We start from the raw sequence: 24,523 nt of genomic DNA on the forward strand, positions 1-24,523 counted from the left end.
GTACTGTTTGATAAAGACCAAACCCAAACTTCTTTTAGACAATGAAGAATACTACTAAATTAGGTTTGGCTACAGTTTGCATATCTTTTTTTATGTTCATATTGAAAGTTTTTTGTGTTATGTGTCAGTGCCAGGTTGTTTCTTGAGCACTAACTTACCTAACAGTAGATGCTTGAGTTCTGCCAAAGTACCCAATAACTTATGTTACAGTATCTTGCAATGTGAACAATTCTTACCTGGAGCTGCACTAACAATGGTAAGAAATATGCATTTAACAATTCAAATTCTCATGTAGATCAACCTTTTTTGAGACTTTTGTAAAGAAAGACTGGGCACATGTTTTGGATTGGTTAAATCATATAGAAGACAGAATATTGCACCACAAAATACTATGCAATGAAAGCTGCAGGTGTTGGATGTAGCACTGTCAAAAAAACTTCCAGCAGCATTAATGCCAACAAATTTGCTTTATCAGTAGTGTTCTCAGAAACTGAAAATTGCATGGCCCCAGGGACTACTCTGTAGCTGGAATAACTTCTCTAGACTCATCTTCATAACTCTGGTACTTCTGTGAAACTTTTTCAATTTGCTTAAAATTCTTAGTCTTTGCTTCTTGTGTTCATGAGGCAGTTGTGTTATTCTTAACTTCACTGTCCATTTTTACATAAGATTGAAAGTAGTTGTCCTTTATTGTGTTGCACAGCAACAGCTTTATGAAAGTGTCTCATTTCCAGCTACTACATTCCCTTTTCTTTTTGGCAGTAAGATTATAGGGGAAACAAGATGAGGTTTGCATTTTCTTCTATCCCTAAAAGTTCCATGTGTGTGCGTTTGCTCTTGTTTGTTGTCACAGCAGTGTGTACTGTCTCACTATGCTAAAGACTAGAAAACAGCAGCTCAAATGGCTGGAGTTTTTTACAAGTCTATTTAAAATTTAGTGGGCTAGTCTCACTTGCAAATGCTTGATAAAACTCCTTGAAATAGACCTCAATCCTTCTAAATAAGGTTAGTTTCAATAAGATTAGTTTTTAGCATGTGTTGTATTTCTCAAAATACTTCTTTGGTATTCCTTTGGCTCTAGCTGGCTTTACTGATACCTCACCATTCTCACCTTTCTCATCCCATATTTTTGGTCTTCAGGATTTTGCTACGTTGTTATAGAGAGCAAGACTTGAGACAGCTCTGTCCTGTTTTAGCTGCAGTTGAAAGCTGATGCTGTTTTGTAATGAATTTCAAGTTTAATAGCACTTGGTTTTGTTCAGTAATAAACTTAATGTCAGAGCTGCATAATCTTTTAATGAAACTGCATAAAGTTGCCAAATGTAATCATAGCAGACAGTCCTGTGAAGTATAGACAGCTTATGGTTTAAAAATGACCAAACCAATTAGAAAAAAAAAAATTGCAAGCAAAGGGGGATTTGTTATGTGGTTTTGTTTAAACTCCCTCTTCTGTGTCTCCTAGCTTTTTAGTTGGTGAAGGAGCTTTCAGATGGGCAGTTGATCACGGGATACCAGCATGTCCTCCAGGTATCATGGCTACAAGTGAGTAAACTGGTGGTGTCAGTAGGAAGAACAGGGCAGAGTAACTTTAAATGGTGCCTCATCTTTTGAGGTGTGCATCACTTCATTGTTCCTAACATTCAACTAGCTTATGGTGTTTTGGTCTGTAAGGGTTGTTTAAGTTTACTGATTTTATAATAAGTATCAAAATAAAAAAAACCCTGTAAACTATTACTTTAGCTGTATTTTAGCAATATATAATTTAAGTGATTCTGTGATTCTAGGACTAAATCCAATGATGGACTTCTTTTTAACCAACATGTAGGCTCTTTAGCAGCTCAGTCCTACAAGTCTCCAGTTTTGATCCATCTTGGACCCTAACAGCACCAACTAGCCGTGTATGAAAATTCAGCAGGTGCCAGCTTGTCTCTGAGATTGGTGTAACTACACAGTCTCTGGGTCTTTGTCCAAAACTGCTCTTGTCTAAACAGGCTATCAAGTTAATTTGCCTTTTTTTTTCTCAACATAAGACTTCACCTAATCTGATAGAATAACCCAACAGACTTGGATTATGCTGTATACTAATGTTAATTTATTAGAAAAGCTTCTTGTCCTTATATAAAATAAGTGATTACATTACATTGATGCATCATCTATGAACTAGGCTAAAAATGAGTGCACTTACCCATGGAAAGGAGGATGTGGTTCTCTTCCTTCTTCAGCTCCCCTCTCATTTAGAAAGTGGCATTCCTACCAGTCTGTAGTTTGCTGTAGGTGAGAACATGCCCTGTGCTGCCTGTTGAGGTAGTGCAGGAAAGGAATCAGAGGTTATTACCTGAAGAAGGAGAAAACAGAACATTAGGAATGTTTATTTTACAGTAAACAGTATTACTACTTCAAATATATAACTTGTCCCTAGATCAGAGGTTGAAATCCAGGGCTTCCATTAAACTTTTTATTTGGTCTAATTTTAAATGTAGACAAATGCCTAGAAACTGCAGCTCAGGATTGTTGGTACTCAATGCTGCAATCTTACCCCTGAAAGAGTGGCACTGTTTTATTTGATCATGCCAATTTTCATAACGTGTTCATGATACATTTCATTTTGAACATAAAGTTTTGATCTCTAGCTCCAAATGACTGGAACTTTTGCTCTTTCCATCTGCTGTTCAAAACAGCATTTGCAGAACAACTGTTGTGCCAAGCTGAGCAGAACACCTTTGTTTCTGTGGCTCTAGAAGAAGACTTAAAGCTTTGAATTTTTTTGCGCGGAGAGGGAGGTTGCTTTGTCTCTTCTTTTTAGGAAAGTAGTTGCTGTTTACATGCAGGAGATAGTTCATAAAGAAGATTCATTGACTAAATTTGTTTGCATGCACAGATTTTAACAGTTTCTAGTACCAATGTTTGTCTATCATGACAGAGATGATTAGATTGTGACACTAATTGCCAATTGATAAATTTACTAGCTACAGTGTACCCAAGTCAGAGCAAATCTCCACATTACAATTGAAAAATAGGAATGACCACTGCTATTTTGGTCTGCCTAATCCATACTATGAATTTACATTGGAGAAACATCAGAAGAATAATCCCAGCCAATGTATTTTCACAATCCTGCTTCAAAAGACCACTAATTGCATTTTGTCTCTGCAGTACATTCAGCATACTTCTATTTAGCAAAACAGTTTGCATTAAAACAGTTGAAACAAACAGGAATGGCAATTTAATTCTGCAGTATAGTTATTAATGGTAATATATCTGAGTTTTTCCCTTTGAAAAAATAATACAAGAGTAAACAAAACTCTGAAAAATCAGTTCCAGAAAATGAACTGTCCATGTCCTTAGCAAAGTAAATTTTGTACTTCATTGACTTCTGGTCACTGGGATTGGAAAATGGCCGTTAACAACATGTGTGACAACATGGGATTGTTGCAAATGAAAAGAAATTGGAAGCTCTCTCACAGGTAACATGTAAGAGGCCAGAATAAATTTATCCAATGTTACCATGGAAAGTCCAGTTAGATATGCTTTGGAAACAATCAGAGGATGTTGTTTCCAAGCAACCACAAAGGGCTCTCATCTGAACTGAGCTGTTTTGTTAAATAATGTAACAATCTTCAAAGAGACTTTTTAAATTGTGCTTGCTTCCATTGCTGTGGTAAAGTTTGCATGGAGAACTGGGGGTAAACTAATGGGGTAAATTATGTATCATCTGAATAGCTCTGCAAAACAAAGAACTAATTGCCAAACATCAGGAAAATATATTTAGTAACTTACTTACAAAAAAGCCACCTGAAATCCCCCCCCAACCCTCTAATCCAAATTTAGACACGTACTTGCAATAAGTATTGGCAGGGAGAATTGTGTGCATGTTTTGGCCTCTCTGTGCTGCACATGGAAAATATATTCTTGAAGTTGTCTTGCTCGGTCTCCCTTTTCTTGGACCTGGGATGAGAAGAGTTGTGTTATAGCTGCTGTAGGGCATTTGGGTGTTGGTTTGCATGGATGGAGCTTCCCTGTGGTCAGTATCAAAGAAAGGATCACGATCAGCTTTGTGACCACGCTCCATAATTCTCTCTGAAATATCCAAGTATCCTAGCACCAAACTGGAAGCATGTTTTAAACCTTGTTACTTGTTGAATTACATCAAGGTTTTGTCAAGGCTCACGTACTTTGTCTTCTTTGGTTTGTCAAGTGTGTGAGGAAATGGGATTTCTACCATTTGTAGAAACCTGGTGACTTTCCAGTGTACAGAGCTGGTGGTTTTAAAAAAACAAACTCAAACACGTGAAATGTGATCTGTCTGCAAGGAAGCTGAATTTATGAATCCCTACACAAACTAGAGCCTGCCAGTACAGAACTCACACTGGCTTATCCCAGCACTTTGTTGCCCTGTGCTAGAGATTTCTTAGAAAGTGTAATCCAAGTGTTAAGGTGTAATTACAATTTAGGAGTGCTGAATTACTGTACAATGCAGTCTCTTAAAAATGTTAAAAGTGCACTTTAAATATGCCACATAAATTTGAGGTACATCCTCAGCTGCCAGTATTGGTGCCTGCACTAGTAATATCCAAAACACTTCTAGCTGAAATTATCAGTTCAGCCTATGGTAGATGCAAATTATCTTTGACAAAGATAACATGGTGTAAGACAGCATCTTGCATTTGCTTACAGTGTTAAGTCTTCAAGGGGAAAGAGGAGGAAGGCAGCTACTCATGCAGCAAACCTGTAACTCTAACAATGTGAAAGTGCCTGTAAGCACCTCAGTGGATAATGTTATATAAGAACAAAAATAGCTGCAGTTCAGCAGCTATTCATAGAATTCTGCAGCTCCACATAACTTGTGACCTGTAGTTCAGGAGTGGCCACAAATAAGATGCTTAAGGAAGGATGTAAGAACAGAACAAGTGTTTGCTTCCCTTCCCCTATCCCTCATACTATTCCAGACTCCAAATTCCTGACTTGTGTGTGAAAAATGCGTGGAAAGTAAACAGTGGCATTTTCTGACATGAATTTTTGTTTCCTTTTGAACCCATATTAGTTTCCAGCAGCTGCAGAAATCTTTACAACTACAAGTTACCTCATTGTCATTATTTTGAGACTTGCTGAGTCAGAGCTGCTACTTCATTGTCAGAATTCTACTCAGAATCCTTCTTCAGTCAAATTCTCTAACTACCTTGATTAACTTAGTGTCATCAGTAAAATCATGTCTTGTTCAACAGACTCAGGGCTGATATGGGTTGATTTGAAATTCTCCTTGTGACAGACCATTTCTTTATTTGTACTTTGTTACTTTTTTTGTTAACTAACTGTGTGCATGCAAGGAAATTCCTGCTTGTCTTAGGGCTGCTTGGATTCTTTAATGAGGGAATTTTCTGGGTGAGTGGAGTACAGACTGTACTATTTCTAGTGACACTGTATGTCTCCCTGACCAGCAGTATTGCCTCCCTCTCCTCCAGAACCCCAAATCTCACCTCACTCCCAGTCCTCTCATTACTTCATTATTACTTTATTAAGAAAAACATTTGCCTTATTGCTGGAACTGTGCTATGAGTTTCAGGCAGTGGCTCAGACCATGTTTTCTTTGTTTTTAAGGGGAGGATGAAAGATTTGGAGATAAACTTGAGGGTTCTGGGGATTTGCTTAGGAAGCTTGGTTAATCTGAGTACATGATGTAAATCCTCCCTGGATGTGGAGACAGTATTGTAGAGCCACTTGCTGTTCTGAAATTGGAACAGCTGAGTGCAGCCACGAGAATGGCTCTAAGTTACCCAGGAAAAAGGTTGGCCCAAAGTGCCCAGGAGATACTTTGAATAAAAATCTTTCAGGCTCAGGAGAGGCTGATTCATGAAAAACAAGATTTCTTGCAGGAATTATTAAGAAATGCTGTGTCCAGCAGCAGTTTACCCTGAGTTTGTGTTGTGAGGAACAGATCTATACAGTAGTGCTCTGAAAGATAGCTTGTTTTTTTTAATGTGCTTTTGTTAAGTATCTTTTCCCCTCCATTCATGTTGCTGTTTCTGTCAAAGTATGGCAACATGGAAGCTATCTCTAGTAGTCTTTTAGTCCCAGCACAAGCCTAAGTGGTGTTAATTTGTCATTTAAAATATATTCATCAAAAAGAAATTTATTTCCATTTGCCTGTTCTCATTTGTGTCATTTATTTTAGCAACTGCTCAACAGAATTGTTCACAAGATCATTTGAATTCCTGTGGGTTAACTAATTTGTTGGTATATTCCTTTTTAATTCTCTTCTCCAATAGTTGCATTCTCTTTTAATATGGAATAGAAAGATAAAATGCAGAAAGCTTCTCCCAGCTGACTCTAAGCACTGTCTGCCAGGGGGTGCTATATGATTGGTCAGAGCTCTGTCTCTATTTCAAAGTTTTAAAAATATTCTTGGAGTTTTCTTAGTATTTCCAATTTATAGTTTGATTTTAAACAGGGATTGCTGAACACTTACAGGTTATGTAATGTTTAGTTGCATAATAATTTGTAACGTGTGTGATAGAAATTTTGTATTTGGTGTTTGTGTTCCCAGCTTGCTGTTCCACTACTGTAACCAGGAAGATTTGAATATTTTCCTGAACTTGCTTTGTCATTTAGTGGTGCTAATAATTTATATTTCCTACCTCTTGAGAATATAGTTTTTCACATAGCCATTTTCCAAATTTTCAACTTTGCTGAAAAAAACCAAGGTGATAGATGCTGCTTATAAAAGCTTGGGGGGTTTTAAGGAAACATGGACTTATTTGTAAAAATGATTTGCAATAAGAAATGAACAGTGTATTCTTGTTTAAAGTACACAGGGCTAGAATTAACAAGTAGATATGTATCAATTGCATCATTATTTAAAAAATGAAAACGTGTCTCAATGTTGTATTTAGGTCTGTATGTACAATTCAGTAGTTTCAAGGACTTCATGTATAGGACAAGTCTGCTTTTCATTTGCCTGTGCTCTCTGAATCATTTCTAATGGGCTATGAAGGTGACTAAGAAACTATTGAAGAGCTATGTAGGATGGGGAATATAGTTGTGTTTCATTTACCTCATCATTGTATCATTATCTAATAGAACTGCCAGGGTTTTTGATAACATTTTTTACTTGTACATAGTATAATGGTTAAAGGAGTTAAGGGAATGATCAGAGTACAGGAGATGAGTAAATGACATGGAAGTTTTATGGCAGACAAGTGGCTCAGATGAATCTCTGAACTGACTAATGATCTCTTCCACTGATCTGCTTGCTGGAAATGAATTCCTCATCTGTTTGGTGGTGTTAATCATGAACAAAGCCTGTAAAAAAGGTCTGTTTGTTGTCTACCAATAATAGTTTAGGAGATGAATCTTGTGCTAATTAATGATGTAATGGAGATCCTGTGGCCCTTTCTCATCAGGATGTCCAGTAACATCATAACCTTTTGAACATCTACAGCAGTCTGAGCTTTGAACAAGATGAAGCTGTGAGAGTTTTTTTTTTCTGCATTTGCAGATTAATATTATCAAGTGCATGTTCTGATGCCACATCCACTAATGCCACCTCTCCTGCAGGGGAGTGGAGTTGAGCATGAGCCACTTTCACCTTTTCTGATCTCAGCCACTGAACCTTCTCTCTAGCAAAACCCTACACTTCTGTCACCTCTGCCATGACCAAGAATTCCACCAATGCTTCCCTTGTCTGGCACAGTTACACCCAAATCACAGAGTAAACATGGGCTGTTCCTGCTGGTACCCTGGGGGCTGAAGGGGAAATGTGGAGGATTAGGAAGGTGCTTCCAGGTCCTTGAAGATGATTTGTTCCAGAAGAGGCACCCCATGCTCCAAGGCAGGGATGTGTGATAAATACTGTAAATGAGGTTGGATTTATTTATAATGGTTCTGATGTGCTATGGTTGTCACTCATTAAGTGTTTAGTCAGGATAAGGCCTGAGAATGGCATTTAAACAAGAACAGTCATTTTGTAAAGCTCTGGGGCTTTTTTCTTTTTTTTTTTTTTTTCCCTTCCTCTCCCAGCAGCTCTGAGGCAGTTTTATTTATGCCACTAGGTGCATAAATGAGGGAGCAGAACAGATGGGCTGGTTGTACTCTGTGGCTCCCAAGACTCAATTCTCAATTCATCTAAACATGATGTGGAATGTACATGCTGTTACTGGGTAGGGTAGTGATTGCCAGGATTTTTTATCTGAAAGTACTTGTTTGAATTGCATCTAAGCTCCATTGTTGAAAATGCTCAGAATCTGACAAATCCTTTTAAATTGGATTTGGGTTTCTTGGTTTTTTGTTTTTTGGTTTTTTTTTTTTTTTTTTTTTTCAGATTGGACTACACACCTCCTAATATCCCTTCCAGTCTACATCATTAAATGTTGCTAGAAAGCTTTCTTCACTTGTCTGCCTGACATGCCCCCAGAGATGTGTACTTCTTTGCTAATAATGAGATTTTTTTTCTGTATTTCACAACTTATCAATACCACTTTGAATTAACAATGCACATAAGGAGTTACTGTTAACAGATCATTCAGAGTAAGTCCTCAGGTCTTTTCTTGTTTTGAAAAGACAAACAATCTTAAAGCACAGGTAACCTCTGAAAATTAATTGTTTAGCTAAGGACTGGTGTCTTAAGTGAATGAAACATCTCTCAAGCTTGGAGAATTGTGTGTTGTGGAGAAATGGCAGGATGAATATGCTGCCAAGGCATAGGTGGAGTGGAGATGCTGAGAGGCCATAGAGCAGCTCTATGCAGCTGGCAGGGCAGCTTGGAGCTGTTACACATGTTCTCTGTGTTTGCTGTGATCTTTGTGCTTGTGTTTGAACTGGTGAACATGCAAATATTGCAGGAGGTTTCAGGACACTGCTGCCATTCCACTCTGAAGGACAAGGAACCTGTTCAGGGTTGCTTGTGTGGTCTCCTGCACCCCAGGTCCACTTTTTATCCAACTTGGCATGAGGCAGTGGCAGCAGCAGGTAGCAGGCTTAGGGATATTTATCCCTGTGTAATGCCTGCTTTTGAGCAATACCAAGGCTATACACCATTCTTACTCACCCCATGTGGCTCTGGCCATAGGTATTTGTTGTGCTTGGTGGACTTGTTGTCAACTTACAAATTCTCCTGTTTAAAAATTCTCTTAAAAACAATGTACTGGCTTAGTTTATTTTGGGGCACTTCTGTTAACAAGTTCTTGATCTGTGAGAAGTTTTTAGTTTGTTTCTCCCCACTGCCTGTTAGTAACATGATTCTTTGCCTATTCCCCTTTTCAAGTATTCAGATTTTTACCTCTTTGTCCTAATTTCAAACATTATCCTAAGTAGTTGCCTTAAGCAGCTCTATATAGTACAGTGGTGATGGCAGTTTAATATGGCTTTATATTTAAAAAAAAATGGTATTCATTAGGTTTTTGGAGAGAAGTGAGTTATATGCTTGAATAACTGTGTGTACATTAAGGTCCAGTTTTATGTACTTAAAAACATGATTAGAAGAGTTCACTGAGTGAATTTGACACCTGTGTGGAGAAGTTTCAAAGTAAAATGCTCACTGTCTGTGTACTTTGTGAAAATTGTAAATGAAAGCTCTATGTTCCATTGGCTCTGCAGAATTGAATTTATTACTAGACTTCATGCATCTGTTCCAGTCTTCTGAGTAATAGTGATGTAGCTATATTCAGAATTTAATTTAAAATGGCATTTTTTTAAGTTTACAGAAAAAAACCATACTTTTTAGTTTCCATTGAATTTGTGGCTTACTAGTGTAAGTAAAAGATTCAAATTGCTCTCTTCTCCCAATAGCCTGATTTGGTGTAGTTAAACAAGTTTCAAAAGACATTTTCTCCCCACCACTTTACATTTTACAGAGGATGTTAAAACAGCCTGGGGATGATATTGAGTCAAAAGTAATTTAAACTAAGTATGTGAATATCTGCAACTTGTTCATGAATTGAAACTTCTAAAATGGGAACATGTAATTTTGGTCTCTTAAGCATAACAATTTTATTTTTTGGTCCACTTTAGAGAGCACTTCTTTTCTGAATGTGAGGCTTAGATATGGAAAGTAGATGTTTGCCTTCTTGAGACCTAGGTGGTCTTTAGACTGTGTTGGATTATGGAGCATAAACTACTGCTAGACTGTGTGTGGCTTTAAATATATGGGTAAACATACGGATATGTGATTAAGGTAATAAAATGGTAGCCTAATTTTATGACTATCAGAATGAGATCACATGATATCTATTTACTTCTCAGCAGTCAAAAAAAATTTAACACAAGCCACTTATCCTGTTCTCTTCTGTGCAGTGCTGCTTTTTGCCAAAGAGATTTAGACCAGCTTCCATGTGCTCATGCTGTGTTTCTACCAGATACTTTACTCATCACTGTTGCTGAACAATAGTAGAGATTTTTAACTTAGGAAAAGATGGGAACATCTTGCACTGAAACTTGAATACTTAAAGTTTTTTGGTTCTTTATTGATGCTTTTTGCATCACTAAAGAAGTGGGGGATACGTCCTTCAAAATGTCAACTTATCAATATTTGCTTCAAATAAGTAAATTTTACTTAGTTACATGCTTTTGAACTATTTTTATAGGGTTTAGTTTAGCAGCTTTTAAGAGGAACAAGAGGAAGCTGGAGTTGGCCGAAAAGGTGGAAACAGATCTCATTCAACTAAAGAAAAGAAGACAATCAAATGAAAAGGTTAGCTCTTGTTTCAAATTCTTGTGTCATCCTAAACTTACAGCTGATTGCTAATAAATTTCATGTCTTATATAAGACTGATGTAGTCTTAGAAGCCTGTTCTCCTTGTCCATCTTAATGTTTACATGATGTAATGAAAACTTCGTGCAGTTAAAACTTTCTGCCATGCTATTTGAAAACCAAACCATTGCTTTATATCTTGTTTGTGCTAAGAGAAGTATTTTGCTCATTTTGAACTGGAAATATGACAAATGTAAATACAAACAGATAATTATTTACCAAAACATTTTCTTTAGCTTGGGATCTGTGTCACTGTTTCCCCACTTTTTAATGTTTCCTGAACACACTGCATTATGGAACTGGAATTGGTGAAATTTGAAATATCAGGTAGGTAAACATGTGCATCTGTGCATGCATCTGGCATTGACCTGGCCCATATTACTTGTGCTACAAAACTACCAGGATTCCCTCTGTTCCCCTCACTCTTAGTTTAAATGTAGAGCTTTGGTTACCTATGAGAATGTCCTTGACAGTATTTGTGTTTAATGTTGAGTATCAGAGTACAGCTCATTGAATTAAATGCCTGTGCTTTACCTGGGGCCTGTGGACCTTCAGATTGGCCATTTCTCTTTGCTTTGCTGAGCTGTCTGACCACTGAGTAGTTGATATATTGATATAAATACAGTATAAATCCCAGAGAATTGTTAGTAGAAGTGTATTCTCTGTATTCTGCAAATGCAAACAGTGATAAATTAGGCAGTTTACATCTGTGTTCTTAGATAAGATGTTTTCTCTAGCACGGGTGCTAATTTTTCTTTTTTCAAGGAGCTAAGACCTGTGAAGAAATTAAGGATGGGGGAGCTTTGGAAGTTAGTTGTTCATTTTGGAAATTTTCCATTCACAGGACTTCAATTACCTCCTTGTGAAACTGGGAGTGTGAGAATACACCTGAGGGAGGAGGGGTCCCTGTGCACTGTTGCTGCTCACTTAATAAGGGGCAAGTCAATGCTTGAAACATATGCCAATGCATGAGCTTACCAGCCTGCAATTTGAAATTTCAAGGGCTCCAGAGTCCTGTGCAGCACTTGAGAGATTCCCAGAGGCCAGTGTGGTAGGTAGAGGAGGTGATCAGGTGGAACTCTTCTCCCTGCTGGGTAATCCAGTAACAACGTGCTGGTTTTGTCAGCTCACTGGGCACATCCTGTCCTTGGAGCAGCAATGAAAACCAACCCATGCTGTCAATATGGAATTCTCATGCTATCCACAGAGTGTAGGATAATTGCAGCTTTACAGGAAGTAAGGTTTTCAAAGCGATTTTTCAAAATGAAATAGAAATGAAAAATCAAATTCTAAAAGAGAAAAAAAAAGTAGAATATATCTCCCCAAACTAGTAGAAAAGGGCCATTTAACAAGGACAGGGTGTGTGATTTATTGCCCTAAAACTGTCAAAGCTGTGCTCTCATAAAAGGTTTTAAAATAACTGGCTTAAAACCATTTAAACACTTGAGTAATTAGAAGTTAATCTTCTTGTTTAAGTTATTTTAATTGATAAATACTCTTGCAACTTTTTTATCAGCTGTGCTTCTCTGGAGCTGCAGGCCATTCCTTCCTTTCAGCAGGACTTCAGAGCTGTTTTATTATCTGGTTTGACTCACTCACTTCTACTCTGTTCTGCAGCTGAGCACACGTGCCTCTGTCAGTGCTGCAGACTCTGGGGAGAGCAAGGGAGAAAGGATGTTAACAAAGGTGGAGTTCAATGGGATCAAAACTAATAGGCCAGTGAGAAGAGACAGTACTGCAGACCAAAACAGACTCAAACTACTTGGAAGTTTGAGCTACTGATAAATGTCACCAGCTAAAAATTAAAATACAGGCTTAAAAATCAGTTTTCAGTAAAAATGTAATTATACTAACCTTAAAAAAATGAGGCAGTTTAAATTTGTCTAAATTTGTATGGAAAAAACTTGACAGTGTAACTTATTAAAGGAGTTTTATTTTTTGGTAAATGGAGTTTTCGCTTTGTTGTATTTTTCATTGTTCACCCAGTGTAGGATTTGCAGAGGGTTGTGCATTTGCATACAGGAAGATCACCAAACTTTGAAGGTGTAAAAATTTAGTATTTAAGTTGTAGAGTCCTGCTGATTTACATAGCTGAGAAATAATTCACAAACAGAAGTTAACTAAGCATTCTCATGTGGTGGTGCCATTCTCAAATTTTCCCCTCAACAACCAATAAATATCAGAAGTAAATATTTGTCTGCTTACTGTTATTCTGTCTTTTATTAGAGGAAATTGTCATTGAAAATAGCTAGGCAGAGTTTGGCTAGGAGCCCTAATTTTAACTTCTCTTCTTCTATTACAAACTTTTGTAACTGATCTCAGCATATCTGTAAAAAATTGTCCTCTTCTTGACTTGAATAAGCGACACTATGAGCCCCCAGTACACATTATTTTTTTTAACTGGTGAGTGTAAGTCAGTATTTTATAGTCTAATTATTTTACTCCATAAATAACATTTTTTTAGGTTGAGTTTTATTAAAACTGGCTTGGTTTTTATCCAGTTTTACATAGGTACTTACATATCTGTGCACCAGTTGGAATTATACATGTGATATCAACAGTTCCATGTTCTTCAGTTACTGTATGAAGACTGAACATACTTAGAAAATATTTTTGTCTATGTGCAGGTAATTGTAAATGTAGCAGTCAACTATGGCAGTCCTAGAGTCTGTCTCATTTGGTCTTGCAGTTTGGAAATTTCCTTTAAAAATAAATGTTCCATCCCATATTTTTGTGTAAGTGGTCTTTGATAATAATAGCTTACAGTTTTCAAAAGTATGCTTCAAAATCCATTTAATATGGGAAAAGAAATCCAAAATAATTTTCACCCATTCTAGTTAAAGCCAAAATAAATCTTATTTGTGAAAATATAGTATGGAATGATTTCCTCATCTTGCACATGAAGATCAAACAAAATGTTGTTTTTTACACACCAAACAACTGTTAAACTGGGTAGGCTGAGATTGTTCATCACGCTTTGTATAATTAGATTAGTTAGATTAGGTGGGTAATATCTTGTTAATATTAATTGTTTCACTCTGGTTAATTTTCTATTTTGTCAGTTGTACTCAGAGATGAAATTTACTTTTCATGGCTTTTCAAAACTATCTCAAGTAGAGAGGGAGAAGGCCCTGTGTGTAGAATCTTTCAGTGAGCACTGGGTAGAGCTCTCCTAATTGGTGATTGCTTCCTTAGGGGCTTGTGTTTTTTAAGTGCAGGAGGGAAGGAGGAGTTTTTAAAAATGTGTGGTACAGCTCTGCATTTCTGCAGATGAGCATTTTCCTGTTTTGTGTGCACATTCTTAGCAAAATTTGAGTATTTGGATCATGGTTTAATAAATTAATTTCCTTTCCTGCTAGAAGGTGCAAATTAAGTAATGTGAGGTCTGATTTACAACACCAAGTTTCTGTTGTTTCTGTGCAAAATATTAACTACATATTAGATTATACTTAGGTTGCAATGCTACATTGTTAAAACCCCCAAACTGCTTTTGCAGTGGACAAGTATAATTTTGTAGCTGAAATCAGACACAGAATTTGGTAACAGATAGTACCAAGTTTTCTTTGGAACCTGCAAAATTTAAAATTTAAGTGGCTGAATAAATCAATCAATAGAAAGATAAGGACAAGCAAGCTGAATCTTGTTTAGTCCTTATTGTACCTTTATAACATTTGGTCTTATTTTAGACTTTGTGAATTGTACTGTTTATCATACTTGTTTTTATTGTCTTGACACCAGTTTGACAAGATACTCTACTTTTCAGCATTTGTGTGATTTGTAGAGATGAAATGTGTGACACTGAAATTCTTCTCAGCAGGTGCAGTGACTCCTCAGGCACATGGTGCTTTTCTGTAGGGAGATGTACAGGAAGTTCCTTTGTTAAATTATGATGAGCTCTTCATTTACTGGTCCAGAAATCATAGAATTGCCAGTACAGTTCACATCCCTAGAAGATACTGATGATGTTTTTTTCCCATTGGATGTGGAATCAGACTGATCATGACTGGTTTTCTTTCAGTTTGCTGGATAAGGATAAATACAGCATCACCTATGTATGAGTGAGGTTTTTTTTAAATCACAAACCAGCCCCTCCCCTGGCACTAAACCTGTATTACTGAGAAGAAAAATACAGAATTCCTTTGCATCAGTGATACAGACTTCCTTCAGAAGGTTGTGTGGTCCAGTTCAACCTTCCTTTATCAGTACTTCCTTTAGAAAAGATTTCCAGCCTTGAAGTTGTGTTATTTAAACTAACTTTGACAGGCTTGATTTTTATATTTGTAGTTGTCTATTATTTGAATTTTTTGTTGTGGGTGTAATTCCCTTTGATAAAAGGAGCAGGGGGTAGACATAGTAGTATCATAGTAGTTTTTCTCTACACAGAAATCATAAGGGAATTAATGTTGGCAAGTGCTTTGTTCAGTCTGGTCTTGGAAGCCTCCAAGGATGGGAATCTGCACCTCCCATGAGCAGCCTGCTCTGCTGCTTAAGGTCTTTTTCAATCCACTGAGTAGTGTTATTTGAACTGGGTTGGTATTGAACTGGGTTAGTATTAGCTCAGGGTGTGTTTGGGAGTCCTGGGAGCTGGAAAATACACTTGCACATGAGATGTTAAAAAAAGGTTCCTTAATTTTCTTTCATCTTTACAACTTAGAAGGGAACTGGCTCTTTTCTTATCCCCTTTGCTCCCATTGTCAAAACTCATTTTGTTTCTACTTTTCCTACCCTCCCTGATCCCTAATCCTTCCTTCCTCTGTTTTTCAACTTACTCTTCTTCCCAGTGCCAGTGAAACTGTGGGTCTAACTTTTCACTCCTCTGTCTTTAAGCAGTTATTCTGCTTTATTGTTGGGATACCCATTCATTTGTTTAATATTGAGCATGGTCAGTACCAGCATCTGAGTGCAGAACTTGCCAGGGAAGTTCTGGATAAAGATGCAGAGAAGAAACCTAGTTTCTCTGGGGAAAACCAAGGATGAAACTCCTGCCTAGGAGTTCCAGTTGCTTGAAAAGTACTGTAGAACATGGTAGTAGTGCTGCACTACGTATTTTCCCTTTTGAGGCTGATAAAGAATTAACCCAATTGTTCTCTCTTAAATTAAGAGTGACCAGAGTATCATCAGCATTGCAGTACTAGAAACCATGCTTGATAAGTGATATAGTATACCCAAGAAAATTAATTGATGATGGGAACTTGATAATTTGAAGTTGAATTGTTAGGTGCTTTTTTTTTTTTTTTTTTTTTAAATTCCTCCCTCTGAATTCTAGTCCAGAAAATGTATTTGAAAAACATAATAACTGTTGGCATTATTTCACTGGGTAAGTCTGTGTGAGAGGCTTGAGGCTTATGCAGCAGCACTGTGCATCTCTGGAGTACGTGATGGATGATGGATCAGTTTGGTTTATTTGTTTTATTTTTTGTACACTGCATGCTGTGTGTGTGGTGGAGCATGAAGTCTGAGTGCCTTGCCCTGGGTTCTGCAGAGAGGGGAATCTAGGCCAAGCCTAGGCAGAGAGGAGAAAACTGCTCCTCCTCTAAGAAAGACTTAGTGTGGTGCATTAAGGAATGGGGGAAGGATATAAAGAAAGACCCCTGCTCCTGGGGAGAGTAAATCTGCCTCAGAAGTCATGAAAGCAAGGAAACTTTTCTGATTACCCTCTAGTTACAGGCAGCAAAGGGTAAAATTGCTTCACTGACTAAAGATTCCTAAACTGACAAGTCTGGCAGAAAGAATCTGTCCTAGGTGAGGTTTTTTTTTTTTTTTTTTCCTTGAGGCTTCTATTTATTGTCTTGCTCAGAATATCAGTATTTTCACTTTACATAGTAAACAGCTGCTTGGTTTATTTGGTGATCCTTTGAGGTTTTTTTGGGGAGGGGAGTTTTGGAGGAGCTTTGGTATTTTTATTGTTGTTATTTTGGTTTTTTTTTATTTCATTTTTTTTTTGCATCACACATCTTTCAAGATCAGAGCCTCTGAAAATGCTTTCTTGGGCCTTTTAGGAAAGGTCTTTTGATGTTGGCATCAGTTGCTGAATAATTTCTTAGTGGGCAAGTGGCAACCACTAAGAAAACATGACTTCTGGCACTATTGTGTGTAAAAGCAGGTGATCTAAGCATTGGATGAGTTCTGAGATGTGTATATTACTTACTTGTTACTGGAGAATTTTATTAAGGTCCTGTCTGAGGCAAAACAGCATTTTGGGAAGATTTATGGCAGTGGGTACAGGTGCATGATAACAAATCCATTTTGTTGTTAGGCCTCTCACTTGCACACTCCTAAGGAGTGTGATCTGACTTTAAGATACTATTTTTGATAAGTTGGTTTTTTTTTTTTTTTTCCCTGTTTGTGTGTCCTGCAGGAGAATGACTCAGGAACATTGGATACAGTTGGTGCAGTTGTTGTTGACCAAGAGGGAAATGTTGCTGCTGCTGTCTCCAGTGGAGGTTTAGCACTGAAGCATCCTGGAAGAGTTGGTCAGGTGATCTTTTTTTTTTCAGTTGGGAATGATTGTTCATTGTCACAAGCAGGTGTGGTGTCAAGCAAGAGCTGTGACAGCAAATTTCTGTTCTTCCTTCCTTTCTGGTAAACGCTGAAGGCATTTTCACTGTTATGCAAGTGTTTTAGTGTCTTCCACCAGTGTCATAAAACAGTGATAGGTGAATACTGGAATTCAGAATACAAGAAATTCTCAAAACATTGGGCCTGTAAATCAAAGCCTGAAAAAGAACACAGAATTTAAACTGAAGCCTTGGGAAAAACTTCCAAGCTTAGTTGCTAATGAAAAATGTAAATTTAAAGCTTCAAGCAGAAATGTGTTAAATAAAAAAAAAAAAAAAGCTTAACTATAAAGTTCAAGATATAAAAAAGTAAAATAAGTATTAAAGTAACAGAATAGCCTTCATAGATGTGTTAAAACAGAAATTACTAAAAAAAGTCACTCTGTCATTAAACAAAATTTTTTAATATTGGGTTAGAAGCATCAATATCCTTGTTAACAGTGTTTTATTGATTAATAAATCCTTAAAAGATCTTGTAACCATAAGTCTTGTGACTTCTGGTCGTGCTCTCAACACCCAAAGCAAGAACTTATGTTTTCTGTAGAAAATAAGAAAAATAAACCACATTTTCTAAACAACTAAAAGTCCCATCTCTCTGCCTCATTTGGAATAAAAGGAATCCCAACAAAACGTGGGAACAAATGACCCACAGGTGAGATGTTCTGTTACCCTTTGACAGAGATATCAGTATGTTCATTTCTTGAGCTTTAATACCTCCTTAGTACAACAAATGGTCTCTTAAATGCTTAAGAGTCTTAAAATAAGATTTCTCTCAATATTAGGGAAGCTGTCCTAATTAATTTTTAAATGACCTTGTGAATTGGAGGAAGTGACAAAGATAATGAAAGAACACATCAGATATTTATGATATACTAGATATAATTATGATTATGTTTATAAATTCTGTATAGTTCCATTTTTATTAATATTAATAATAATAATATATTTATGATGTGTCACCTTATTGTTGCTAGGGAACTTGGAGGTGCATGAGAAATTTTATGCTCCATTGCTGTACAGCTGTATTTTTGGTTGACATTTTACATTGTCTAAAAACAATTCTCTTTTAAATGTATTTAAGATTTTTTTTTTTTTTAATAGCAGAGTGAAAGAGACTGTATATGAACAGGGTTATCTCTACCCTCATTTTCTGTTAAGCTGTGGTGGAATACTGTATCTGTGACAAACACTCAGTTTTCAAGAGTAGTAGAAGGATGTAGCAAAATGGAGTGGAATTACAATTTGGTTATAATATTCTTCTTCATAGTTTGTATTAATACTTGGATTTTTCTTGGGTTTCTTTTTTTTTTTGTTATTGTTGTTGGTTTGAGGTTGTTTTTGTATTTTTATTTTTTTTCAGGAAAGGGAATAAACCAAAAACCTCATACACTTAGAATTTATGAGCAATGTGCTTCTTTCCTTAGGCAGCTCTTTATGGTTGTGGCTGCTGGGCTGAAAATACAGGAGCTCATAATCCTTATTCCACTGCTGTGAGTACTTCAGGTATTTACTACTTTTATAAATATTTAATGAAGTTGCTATCTTTCTCTGTAAATAGTTTACACATTTAAGATACAAACATTTTCAGACTATATTCTAAATTTGTATAATTTGTTTGCATCTATATGTATGTCTGTGTGTGTCAGTATTGTCTTTAAATCCATGAATTGATCTCTTGTTGGTTACTTATATTGCCCTTTTTACTTAATTAGCAACCATGGGAATTTTTATCCTCTTTTGTATTGCACTGAAAGGACATGTTGTACTTATTAAGTATTAAGGAACCTGTCCTGTGAAGAAGTGCTTATTAATCCAGTATTGTATTAAATGCAGAATACCTCTGGGAATGGAAGCCTTGTCTAAAGGACTAAGATAATCAGAGGGTCCTTTGGATGCAAAGATGTTACATGCAGCATATTTTCCTCAAAAAAATTTAATTACTATTTCAGATGAGCTATTTAAATGATTTTTTCCTTCATCTCGCTTTTTCTTCTGAAAGCAAAGGGAAAAGGCAGGAACAAAAAACTGGAATAAGTGTATCAGAAAATATTTTTTCAGCAGTTGTGAAAGTGATGTAAGAATTAGGAGAGCTTTGGAAGGCTCAGGTCCTGGATACACAGAAGTATTGTGGTCATTTGGTACCTTGAAGAGCACAAATGTCAGATGAAGTTATAGCTGGGTGAAGTTATGTAGGAGTTGCTTTTACTGTTTTTTTTTTTCTTGCTCCTAGTTGTATGAACAGCCTCAATCAGAAAAACTACTTGTAGCACTTATGAAATTTGTGTCAGGTTGCAAAATTTATGGTATTGCCCACTGCTCAGTGATCAGAATTACCAGCATTCAGTTCAGGGAGAGGTGAAGGAAATCTGCAGAGTTCAGATTTAGGTAATATCAACTATATCCCATGGGCAGTGCAGAGTCCTGCAGCAGAAATAGTGAGGGGAGCAAGGTGACAAGTTGCAGAGTTAAAATTTGACAGAGGATGAAGAGCATGAAAATTTATATAGATGTTCACCCTTAAGTTTAATGTCAATAAAAGCAGATATCCTTCTTGGTACTTATTCAGGGGATGCTTCTACTGAACTCAGGAGGTTAGAAAACGTTTTTACTCAAGGGATGCTGTTCTGATTTTAGTTTAATAAATGCTTACTGATGTAACCAAACAGATTTAAATATTTAGGACCATATTAATTAGTGAGCACAAGTCCAGCATTAGAGATTGTTTGGGGAAAAGCTGAAGTGAACAACTTTATTTAATTCTTTAAAGCTGTTCTTTATGAAGTCAGCTGGGTTTGAAGTCTGTGAGTACTGACAAGCATCCTGGTGCACTCACAGGAGATGACTAGATTTAATGATGGCCTGGAATAGAAGCCTCCTCTCTTTTTGCTGGTACCACTTTTGTATAGTGCTGAATACTTCAGTGTAGTACTATTTATAACTGCCACAAACACACATGTATGGATATTTGTTTGATTCAAATCTAACTTCCATGACATTACCCTGATCCCAGTCCCAGTTAATTGGAGTGGCCTGCTGGCAGGCTGTGAAGCGTGGCCATCTGTTCATTCATGGATTTGAAACTCAGACTAGTGGTGTTTAATTAAACTCTTGTTTCTGGTTTTCCTTTAAAGTGAGTATGTGTATGTCTGTGAGAGAGAGGGAGATAGAAATGTTTACAGGAAGTGAGAACTCTTCTGTAATCAATACCATCCTTTTTTCCATTTCAGAAGCTCATAATGTTTTATTTTATAATGTACTTTATGTTTAGTGCAGTTCTAAAATATATTGATGCCTGACTCTTGTTTAAAATATGAACATCCAACGATGTGAGCCATGAATTTAATTAAGGACTAAAGGGATGGAAAATTAAGTTGTAAGTAAAGTTGAAAGAATGAAACTTAGGACTTGGCTGGCTCACAACAGGAGATGGGAATGGGGGTATAAACATCTGCAAATGTTCAGGTGAAACTGCCATGGCAAGGAAGGGAATAATGCATTAAGATATATAATTGTTAAATATTTAGAAAACAAATGTATTGTCTAAACTCCAGAAGATTCCTTGATTTAGGAAGCTCCAGGATGGGCAGTGCTTCTAAATAGAAATCACCACTGTCCCTTGATGTAACTAAACCTGGACTAGACTGGATTTGTAATAGTGATTATACTCCCCTCTTGTAGGTTTCCAAAGGGGTTTTGTGTGGACATTCATGTTTTAAAAACCAGCAACAAATGCAGTTTGCCTGTTATATATAAATAAAAACTGTGTGCATGCACATTCATTTTATGTTTCATTTTGCATTCATTTGCACCTGTATGTAGATGTATTTAAAAGATGTACATTAAAGAAACATATAGTCAGTTTAAATTTCTCTGATTTTCACAATATTCAAACATTTTTTTGTTTTAATTTCACATGTCTATTTATTTTAATTTGTGTTTGACTCATAAATTTGGCACAAATCTAATAGCTTCTACAGGGAATTTTTTTTCGTTTTGTGGGGAAAAGAAAAAAAGAATGAAATTAGATGGTGGTTGCTGTGGTTATTGAGTAATGTTTAATGTTTATTGTTACATGACTTCAGAGAATAGCTGACTCATCAAATCACATTTAGAATTTAAAAAAATCTTGAATAAAACTAATTCCCCTAAAGATTTATGAAAAGTATCCTCAAAACTATTTGGTATTAATGTCTATTAAACCAAATAATTTTAGCTGGATAATTCTTTGGGAAATAATAAGTTTCTCTTTTGTGGTGGTTTGCACTTTTAAACTTTTTTTTTTGTGATTGCTGAGAATAGAAATTTAAGCCTTGAGAGTTTGTTATATCAGGCTCTGTATTCAGTCATGAAAAAGGACATTCTTTGGCACAAGTTTCATACAAGCCATTTTGAAGGGTCAGATTTCGTAAACTCTTTTCAGTTTGTACTTAAGAAATTGTTCATGTCTTTGAGTCTTGGGAGGGATGATCAATGAGTGATTGAACAGGCTGGGGAAAAGCTGTGGAGAAAGAAGAGTTTGGAATAGTCATTCAAAGTAGGCAGAGTACAAACTCTTGCACAGTGAATTCCACATGGGATGGATTTATTGGGTTGAACCAGAGCTCCAGACAGTTTGGAGAAGAGGCTGTTAGCAGTTTCCAGGGAAAACTACAGGACTGGGAAAAGCACCTCCCACTGCATTATCCAGGCTTCTGGAATTTGTGATACTGGCACTTTATAAACTAGAGATATATTTGTTCTAATAGGTCAGGGTGACTTCTCAAGATTTCTCTTTTTGTTCTTAGAAGACCAGACATTCAAATTTTCTTGGTAACTATTTTATTCTGTGGTTATCTTTGTAGAAACTTCCTTGGAAAAGGACAAGTTTTATTTTAAATGCCACAATTAATAATACATTAGACTTTATTCTTGATTTTTTAAAAATTTTGTTCTTAAGTCCTCCATTTGAAGCTTCGATGTCTTTCAGTACGTGCCTCAAAAAAAAAAAAAAAAAAAAGCAGGTTGGGGAAGATGTCACCACTCAAGTACTTAAAAGTAATTCCAAGTTCCTGCAGCTTTCTTTTCTTTTTCAATGGTTGTGTATTATTTGAAGACATCTTGGATCTTCTGCTGACCCTGTGGCTGCTGGGAGGCTTCCTGCTTTTGCCTGTTCAGGAAGGATTTGGTATTAGTTCTTATGCCTCTTAGCAAATTGCTTCTTAAATATTTTGGCCATTTTTATCATGTTTTTATGTTGAATGTGCCAAAGGTGGTGGTTCTGAACTTGTTTGGGCATGACTTCAACTTTTTGCATGGTAATTTCATACCTCTAAAACTCACTTGGCCCTGTTGTTTAACCACAATGTCTTTAGTTTTACTTTTTCTTTTTTTTTTTTTTGGCTTTTCAAAAGTTGCTTCAAGGTTTACAAAATACAGGATATTGTAAATTTCATATTTTATGGTTATAGTTTAACAGGGCCTGGGACAACTGAAATCAAAAGATGGAGACTTTCTAAAAACACTAGTGAAACTTAGGAATGACTGTAAATTTGGGGGGCCTTAAATCCAAGGTTTATTCTGTAACTCTGTCTGAAATTCAGTTTCTGTGTAAACAAGTAAAGCTTTTCTGTTTTGTTTTTTTTTTCCCAGCATTTTTTGAGATATTTTGATGTATAAACTCTGAATTATATTTAAATTAATATTTTGGTCGGGGGAAAAAATGGTTGTGGGACTTCATTGGCAGCTGAAGGATAAACATTACAGGAATTTAAGTATCTCAAAATCAGTATTAAAATTCAGGATAATTCAGGGAATGTTGCAGTTCTAGGCACAGCCAAGATACCTGGGCAACCTTAACTATGGCTTTTAATAATAGTGCAAGGGTCATTCTGTAGGAATGGTGGTAGAGACAGAGTGAAAGCTTGTGAAATGAGCTGAGCATCACCTTTAAATAAAGTGGCCTTTATTTAGTGTAAATGTAATTAACAGCTAAGCTGAGTTTTGGATCAAGGTAGTGGAAGGCAAATCTGTGGTGTTTAAAAGCTTTTGCATGCATGTGTGCACACAGACACAAACAAAACAGGCTCCCCTTTAAGCACCCCCACCACCTCCCCCCAGAAAGAGGCCAGAACTCTCCTAAGGCTGCTTGGAACTCTTTAGTGGGTGTTTTTGTTGGTATATGAATGTAAACACAGGAAGATGGGTATTATTTGGAGGGAAAACATTTGTGAACAAAACCCAACCACAGGAAAAACAATAGTCCATTTTTTTGGCTGTACTTGAAGAAAACATTTCCTATTTTTTCCTGAGCATAATAAGAATCAAAGACTTTGTGCATATTCTTCTCATTGAAAATAATATCAAGTGTGACACTGAATCTCCTACCCAGCTGGAATATTCATGATGATTGTGAATATTCATTCACTAACTGTGCCAAAAGTAGTACTGCTGGGGTAAGAGGCAGGCTGTATTTTCCCTAGGAGATAAATTGAAAAACAGCAATTCTCTTTGGTTATGTAGAACCTTAACAATAAATATTAAGATAAATATAAAATTAAAATAACAGCTAATGCAGGATGCTTTGCAAATGGGGCCCTGAGTGGAATCTACAAGTGGGAGTGTAGAGACTGAAAATCATGTCTTGCATTCATTTCATCTTTACAACAGCAGGAAATGGAAAGCATGCAAAGGATGAGTGTGTTTTATGTCTAGGTAGCAGCCCTTTAAGCCAGCAAACCTTTAATATTGCATTTCTGAAGATAGAAGGTCTTGCATTATTGACAAAATGAGAGATTCTGTGGCACAAAGCTGCAAAATCTCCAGCTTTTAGTAAAATGTATTTGAAGAGACTATTTGGTACAAGCAAGGCACATAGTTTATCCTAGGGAGATTTAAAATACAACCTAATTTATGATCCCAAAGAAGAAGAAGTAGTAAAAACTTGATATAAACTGGGCTAATTCAGAAAAATTAAGGATGCTAACAAACATAATTTGGTTTCAGGGCCGAGCCAGAATGATATTTTATTGAGAAGAGAAGGTAGCAGGGATATCAGATTTCTGGAAATACCAGATTCATTTATGAGGTGTAGTTGAGGATTCTGTCTGGGAAAAGTCTTTCAGTGTCTTGCTATTCTCCCCTGCACAGAATCTTTTCTTGAATGGAATGAAAATCAGAGAAAACAGCAGTATTTTAGGGAAATGTGTACAAACTCTATTTATTCTGTGTAAACTTCATTCACAGTTTC

The 24,523-nt window shown here is 36.4% G+C and overlaps 1 protein-coding gene across 3 annotated transcripts in view; it reads left to right on the top strand.

Annotated features, from left to right (window-relative positions):
- TASP1 (taspase 1) overlaps nt 1-24,523 on the top strand; it is a 76,805-nt gene that overhangs the window by 19,113 nt on the left and 33,169 nt on the right. The window contains exons 7-10 of one of the 3 annotated variants that reach the window (XM_079332048.1): nt 1,463-1,542; nt 10,575-10,681; nt 17,100-17,219; nt 18,723-18,801. In XM_079332048.1, the coding sequence (XP_079188174.1) occupies nt 1,463-1,542; nt 10,575-10,681; nt 17,100-17,219; nt 18,723-18,801 (386 nt within the window). The remainder of the gene's footprint in view (nt 1-1,462; nt 1,543-10,574; nt 10,682-17,099; nt 17,220-18,722; nt 18,802-24,523) is intronic. The other 2 variants (XM_079332049.1, XM_079332050.1) reach the window with 2 other exon arrangements.

The sequence above is a fragment of the Erithacus rubecula genome (genome assembly GCF_903797595.1).
Source record: "Erithacus rubecula genome assembly, chromosome: 2".
NCBI lineage: Eukaryota > Metazoa > Chordata > Aves > Passeriformes > Muscicapidae > Erithacus > Erithacus rubecula.